At 37.8% G+C, this 7,575-nt stretch overlaps 1 protein-coding gene across 1 annotated transcript in view; it reads right to left on the bottom strand.

Annotated features, from left to right (window-relative positions):
• Positions 1 to 7,084, bottom strand: part of LOC107679226 (kin of IRRE-like protein 1) — a 17,671-nt gene extending 10,587 nt beyond the window's left edge. Inside the window, exons 1-7 of the mRNA XM_016474739.1 lie at positions 6,856 to 7,084; positions 6,384 to 6,533; positions 4,303 to 4,452; positions 3,952 to 4,109; positions 2,991 to 3,141; positions 1,686 to 1,791; positions 1,296 to 1,444 (exon numbers count right to left, since the gene is read on the bottom strand). Of these exons, the coding sequence (XP_016330225.1) occupies positions 1,296 to 1,444; positions 1,686 to 1,791; positions 2,991 to 3,141; positions 3,952 to 4,109; positions 4,303 to 4,452; positions 6,384 to 6,533; positions 6,856 to 7,084 (1,093 nt within the window). The remainder of the gene's footprint in view (positions 1 to 1,295; positions 1,445 to 1,685; positions 1,792 to 2,990; positions 3,142 to 3,951; positions 4,110 to 4,302; positions 4,453 to 6,383; positions 6,534 to 6,855) is intronic.
• Between the last annotated feature and the right edge of the window lie 491 nt (positions 7,085 to 7,575).

Raw genomic sequence — 7,575 nt, 5'->3', positions numbered from 1 at the left:
TCACAGCATATGCAGAGGAAGAGTTTAGCCCCTTTCACACATATAGTCTTTACTGGTAAATTACCGGTAAGTTACCATTAAGAGATCATGTGTGAACAGGACCTTTTCAAAAATCACGGTAAATTTGTTCTGGCAATCATATCGTTCTTAGGGAGATGACATGATTACTCTGAGCTGTTTACAAAGCTCCGCTGCTTTTTAAATTAGTTTTTCTATGTAAATATGCGCTAGATAGACATCTTTGAACATTGCGCCTCCCAGCTTTTTCAACGTGTCGCGCTTCTCCATACATCAGGGCTGCGACTCTGCAGTTGGATACTATTATGCGCGTCTAGTGTTTATAAGAGCAAAAAATTCTGATTGGCTAGTAATGTTAGTTTGGTTGAGTGAAAGCTGTGCTCCTCTCATACCATTGGTAGGCGAACTCATGGACTCGAAAGTGATATTAACAAGTTTTTTTTAAATGTAGGATTATTTTTTTCCGCAGCCAAACGCTGCACGCCGGAGAACTTTAAGCCCTGTAGATAGACAGATAGATAGACAGACAGACAGACAGACAGACAGACAGACAGATAGATAGATTTCAGTTCAAGTTTATTTTATTTCAAGCAACAAATATTGTCTTATGGTTTTAGTTTTAATTAACTATAATAACCCTGGGGCTGAATTAATTTGAATTAATTTAAGATAGATATCAGACAGACAAATGACTGATAGACAGATATAATAATATATGTCTTAAGTTGTTGGGGTATATTTTTAGCAATAGTCAAAAAAACACTGTATGGGTCAAAATTGTCGATTTTTCTTTTATGCCAAAAATCATTAGGATATTAAGTAAAGATCATGTTCCATGAAGATATTTTGTAAATTTCCTACTGTAAATATATCAAAACTTAATTTTTGATTAGTAATATGCATTGCTAAGGACTTCATTTGGATAACTTTAAAGGTCGATTTTCTCAGTATTTTGATTTTTTTGCACCCTCAGATTCCAGATTTTCAAATAGTTGTATCTCGGCCAAATATTGTCCTATCCTAACAAACCATACATCAATGGAAAGCTTATTTATTATTTATTGAGATGTATAAATCTCAATTTAAAAAAATGGACCCTTATGACTGGTTTTGTGGTCCAGGGTCACATATATTACACTATACTGACACAGTGGAGACAAACAGCTTTAATTACTAGTAAATTTAATTACTAGGTAATCTGCATATTAATTTTCACCTTAAGATATTCTAGGCTAGGCTGCAAGCTTTACACACTGAATTTCGGAGTTAATACTCACAGTGGACATCAACAAGTATGCTGACGTTTGTGCTGCCCACAGCATTGAACACTTGGCAGGACACAGGCTCAGTGAAGAAAGAGTGATCAGCCTTGGTGACAAAAACACTCTCTCTCGCCCCCTGTATGACCACACCTCCCTTTGCCCACCTAGCAAAGCCAAAAAGAGCCAATCAGTGATGCATAAGCAGATATATGAAGACAGACCCATGAAGCATGTACAGAACGGAATTCAACGGTACAACAGCTGTAACAGAAAATAATTGAAGATATATGGGCTTTAATACTACTTAAAGGATGTCTTTATCTCCCTGATAAAACAAGTCATTAATATTTCATCTCAGAAAGTAAAAGGAACCACTTTAAGCGTCACATTTAGTAAGAGACATACTTATAACCCATAACAGGTGGGTTGGCAGTAGCTTGGCATGTGAAGGTCACTCTCTCTCCTTCCAATACAGAGCGAGGCTCAATGGATAACGTCACCACCGGTGGGTCTGCAGAGAGCATTCAGAATACATAATAAAGCCATAGCCATTCATTAGAGCAAAGGCACATTGAAGAACTGACAGTAAGGAGCTGGAGTGGACTGAAGCCGTGGAAGTCAACGCAAGGGTAACTACTAATATAGTGTCCAAACACAGATGAACGTCACGGTTCCTCCTAATGCTCCTTGCTATCTACTTAAAGGGATTTAAACCTCTTAGAAGGTTTTAAATGTGCTATACTCTCTAAAGCTGCTTTAGAACAGTTTGTCCTATCTTGTGGTTTGACAAGATGGTCCACGAATACAGCACCGCCTGGCTAGATCTGGGAGGTCCTTCTCTCTCACATTTCTCTTCCTACACTGTAACATATGTTTGGTCAGGTAGCCTAAAAATGTGTTTCACATGGTAACATCTAAATTAACATGTATTATTCAAGTCAAAAATATTATTTAATATATGACTCAATCCACCTGACTAAATTAGGTTACACCAACAAAAGAAATTTTAAGAGTTAGATCAAGCCATGTACGTACAATTTTTTAAAAATGTTTTTGAGAAAAGTCTCTTGTGCACCTCCTAGTGCTGTATTAATTTGTTCAAAAATACAGCAAAACAGTAATTTTGTGAAAAATTATTACAATATAAAATAACTGTTTTCTATTTTAATGTACTTTAAAATGTCATTTATTCCTGTGATGATAAAGTTGAATTTTCAGCATCATTACTCCAGTCTTCAGTGTCACATGATCCTTCAAAAATCATTCTAATATGCTGATTTGCTGATCAAGAAACAATTATTATTATCAATGTTGTAAACAATTACATGCTTAATATTTTTGTAGAAACCATGATACATTTTTTTAAATATTCTTTGATGAATAGAAAGTTCGAAAGGACAGAATTTATTTGAAATATAATTTTTCTCTAAAAATGTCTTTACTGTCACTTTTTATTTTCTTTCAAAAATAATGCTGTTTTTATTTATTTTTTAATTTTTGAATGATAGTGTATGGATGGTAAAAACAATTGCTTGATTATTTATTTTAATTATTAATTTTCAATGTAGTTTTGGATGTCTGAAATAGCTATTTTTCACATTGCATAGTAAACAAAATAAAATAAAATAATTTAGGCACCACTGGCTTCCTCCTTTTCTCTTTCCTCATAAATTTTACTGAAGCTTCAAGCTTGAATGGTTCTAGACTTACGGTGTACATTGAGGGTGATGGTGGCCCGTTTGCCCATCGGCACAGCCAGGTTAGTAGCAACACAGGTAAAGTTCTTCCACGTGTCTGTATCTACTGGTGAAATGGGCAGGTAACTGCGTGTGGTCACGCGTTTCCTGTCTGGAAGCACCTCCTACACAACAAAACGACACTGTTAATACCATTGTGCTGAGTACATATGCTATCATACTAGTGTAGTAAAAACTAGGTTTTTTGACAGCCGATGCCGATATCTTGGAAAGCAGGGTGGCCGATGGCCGATATAAAGCCGATATAATTTTATTTATTTTCATTTATATTTAAGAAATCTGAAATAATTGGAAAATGGATTAAAAATAATTGTGTAAAATAAACATACTTATACTTTAGAAGACAAAGCATTTTTCACAAATAAATATTTAATAAAAATCTAATTAAAAAGGAAGTAAACGCTGTAACAAACTCAGTATTCTGGGAAGTTTTTGTGCATTGGGAATCTTTTTTTTTTTTTTTTTTTAAATAAAGCCAAGGTAACACTCATTTTACATACAGCACGCAATGAAAATGACATGAATATGACAGTGGGCAAATGCATAAAGCGCAGCATAATTTGAAATCACTAGTTTAAAGTTTGTAGATCGCGCGTCTCCAGTCAAGCAGAGCTCTCCTCCTGTCCGCATTCAATTTGCATGGACCGAATAGTTTTCAAAATGACTTTGCTCACCCATCTTTCACTATCTAATGAATTTCTCAAAGGCAAAATAAAATCTCTCCCTAAATTTTCTTCTTACACAATATCCTGTAACAATCATATTATATTATGAATATACATTAGGTTGCGAATACAGTTTCATGTTGATTTCAATATCTTTTTGTCTTTGCTGAGGAGTGAGTCACGTGTGTGTGAATGAAATGAGCACTCATACTAGTCAAAACGTTGTGTATGAGTGTGTGTGTATCTCACCGTGGTGCTGATGGCCCCCTCTATCGGCAGGCCGTCTTTCTGCCACTCTATGACAGAGGCGGGTTTGGCTCCGCGGGACACGCAGGTCATGTTGTGTAGGACCCCTGCTGTGAGGAGGATCTCCGGGGCCCCCTCAATCACCGGCTCATCGGGAGGAACTACACACACAAACACATACGTGTTCAATTATTCAATTATTAATAGCAACATCTCATAAATCTATTCATTTCATAACACATTAACCCATTCATTCCATCATAGCCAACATCTAAAACAACAAGCTTTTAGCATGCATTGACCATTCAGACCCTTTTCTAAGCAAACCCACACATTCATAAACACAGCACTCACTGAGGACGGTGAGTTTGGCCCGTCGCGAGCGCAGGGCTGCCTCCGTGGCCTGGCACTCGTAGAGAGAGTCATCTGAGAGTTCAGCAGCTGAGATCGCCAGATTATACTGCCCAACATCCACCAGTCGCAACACACGATACCGCGGCCAGGCTGCAAGAGACATGCACACACAGACCATGACTTGTCACTTTTAGTGATGATTTGGAGATAGATATGCTGCGTTTGAGACAACGTTGGATGTGGGAACTTTCGAGTGGAAATGACCCACTTCCAACATCAACGATTTCCAGTCAATTACACGACACGTTCACATGTTGACCACATTATGTTGCCATGACACAACGAGAGCATTTTATGTTTGTGTCAATTATGGCAAAAACAGAAAACAATTAACATAAAATGCTACCATTTGTTTTGAAAATAGATGACGAAAAGCAAATGAACTCTAATGGTTTTAAGTTTGACATAAGTTATCTCCACATTATGCTCGTTGGAACAGTGACGTCAAATGACGCGTCTCGCTGAGGTCGGGGTTGATCGATCTGCCCCGAGTTCACAGGTCAGATGTCCGACTTCAAGCGGCATTCTAGACGTTATTTCCAAGTAGGAGGTAGGACAAATCAAAATTTTGAGTTGTCTGGAACACAGCAATAATCTTCATTTCAACACAAATACACACTAAATCATGAAGAGTGAGTGGTCTGATTGGTTTTTAGTGTGGTGCTATGCGGTTTCTAGGGTGTTCTGGTTGGTTAGTGTGCTGCTATGTGCTAGCTAAAATGTTCTGAGTAGTTTTAATTTTAACTTGAGTGTCACTGCATATGAACTTCTCAGTTCATATGGATTAGTTTTACAATCTCTTTATGAATGTTTTGAAGCGTCAAAGTAGTAGTTGCATATATTAATACTTAAATTAATACTTAAAGATCTGATATTTAAAAAAAAAAAAAAAACTGACCCTAAGAAATGGTAACAGTGACATTTGCATACGAAGAAGTAAAATATAAGCATGCAGTGATGTTATCCACCACTGAGAGGCAGTAGAGTTTGGGTAATATATGTTAGCGCTATGTCATGGACATTTCCAGCTTCTGCTGCAAGAGAAATGACAAAAATTCTGCTGCGAATTACATCACGCATCCCCAACCCACACAGCCCTCTCTCTACTGTGGGACTGAGTTATCAGTGTGTGCGGTGCACATGTATTTCTGCGTGTGCACATTTGTGTATGTGTATCTGACTGCAGGATTTGTTCACGTGCTTTTATATGAAAGCCACGGGGACAAACCAGTGAAGCATCACAGTGTAAATACAACTACACGGAGTCAAAGTGAGAGAGCAAGAGAGAGAAATCTTCCTCATGCCTTTTAACGAATCTGGCGAATGCAGCAAATGTAGTTTATCAGGTCCACATTTATCTATTTATAATGGCAGAGGTTAAAAATACCACATCCTGCCCTCACTGTTCTCATGACAATCCACAAGGAGCGAGAAAAGATGAGCTAGTGGAGCAGAAAGCAAAAGAGCAAAGGGGAAAAGAGGACAAAAGTGAGACAGAAAACAAGCAAACAGGCAAACACAGAAAACTGAGAAAGATGAGAGATGAAACTGAAAGTATACACAGGGAAAACAGAAAAGTAAGAAAGCAAGAAATACAAGTAAGAAATATACACATTCTTAATTTTTCTGAAGAAAATGTGTTGCTTACCAAGGTGTCTTGGGTGGTTTTAGTGTGTTATGTGGTTAAATAGAGTACAAAAGTTAGAAAAGTCAAACAAGGAAACTGTAAAATAGTGAGACAGATCAGAGATGAAACTGAAAGAGTGTACATAGAAAAAAACAAAAAAAGTACTAAGAAAGAAAGAAAGAAAGAAAGGTTAAGCAGTTTCTAAGGTGTCCTAGGCTGTTTTTAGTGTATTGCTACATGGATGAGGAGAGGACAAAAGTGGAAAATAGTGAAAAATATGAAAGCAAGGAAACATGGAAAACTGTGAAAAACACGAAAGAACAAATAAAAAGAGAAAAAAAGGGGAAAAGCACATAAATACAGAAAGAAAGAGCGAGCACTGTGTATCACTGACCCCGGAGGTCTTCTCCAATGCCTAAGGCCAGTCCATCTTTGGTCCACTGCACAATGCCTGAATAGTTGAAGACCACGCAGGACAGGACCACCCTCTGGCCCAAAACCACTGACTGGTCTGCAGGCTCCTGAGAGAACCGCGCCGTCCACACTGAAACACAATATACAAGCATAACAGTACAATTACTGAAAGATCTGAGGCTCTAGTTCGGTCTACTTTATGTGTTCAATGCTGTGAAGGTTAAAACGCAACAATATCATACTTAAACCTTGAACCTGGTTTAACCTGGAGTCTTTAGCAACATTAACATTCTACTAAACTTCTCCTTTTGTGTTCCATGGAATGACATGAGGGAGAGTCAATGATGGCAATTTATTTAGAGAATTTCAAACTAAAACTGAGAGTGGTAAAGGTTAAGTCTGTGACAGACTAAACGTAAGAGCCAATGACTGAAACGCAGCATTACACCTACATCCACTGAGCAGCTTTACTCTTACAATCACTCTTCTGAGTAAGTCAATGTGGTTCCTTGGAAGAAGAAACGTGTCCCTTGATACCAAATTCCAGACACATTTCTTCACCCGCAAAGCATGGTATCCACCAGAGTTGCTCTCTTTCTCTGACACACAGGACGACATTTGATACTCCAGACAAGCCTGAGTCTCCAGCTTGAAGAACTGACTTACAATGAAAGCTTTCATTCAGAGCCTGAGTTGTGGATCTTTAATTGGACTGAAATCAAGAATGTTGTAAATTAAGTAAGGGCAACTCATATTTTCCCTGCATTCTTCTTTTCTTCGCTCAATGCTTCTCTCTTTCTTTCCTCCCTTTTTCCAAGTCCATCAGGAAGCAGTTTGCAACCTTCCTTGTTCACATTTCTTTCTTCCTTTAAAAATATGAAAGTCCTGTCATCATTTTTATCCACCCTCACATTGCCATATAACATTTTTTCTTCTGTAGAACACAAAAAGAGAATTGTGAAGTGTGCCAGTTTCTCTTTTCCATGCAGGAATGGGGACTTGAAGGGATAGTTCACACAAAAATTGTGTGTGTGTGTGTGTGTGTGTGTGTGTGTACCTGGTATTTATCACGTTATGGGGACCAAATGTCCCCACAAGGATAGTAATACTAGTAAATTTTGACCTTGTGGGGACATTTTTGAGGTCCCCATGAGGAAACAAGCTTATAAATC

Source organism: Sinocyclocheilus anshuiensis, unplaced genomic scaffold (genome assembly GCF_001515605.1).
Source record: "Sinocyclocheilus anshuiensis isolate Anshui unplaced genomic scaffold, SAMN03320099.WGS_v1.1 scaffold1644, whole genome shotgun sequence".
NCBI classification, from domain to species: Eukaryota; Metazoa; Chordata; class Actinopteri; order Cypriniformes; family Cyprinidae; genus Sinocyclocheilus; species Sinocyclocheilus anshuiensis.
This window is presented reverse-complemented; position numbering and strand designations above follow the sequence as displayed.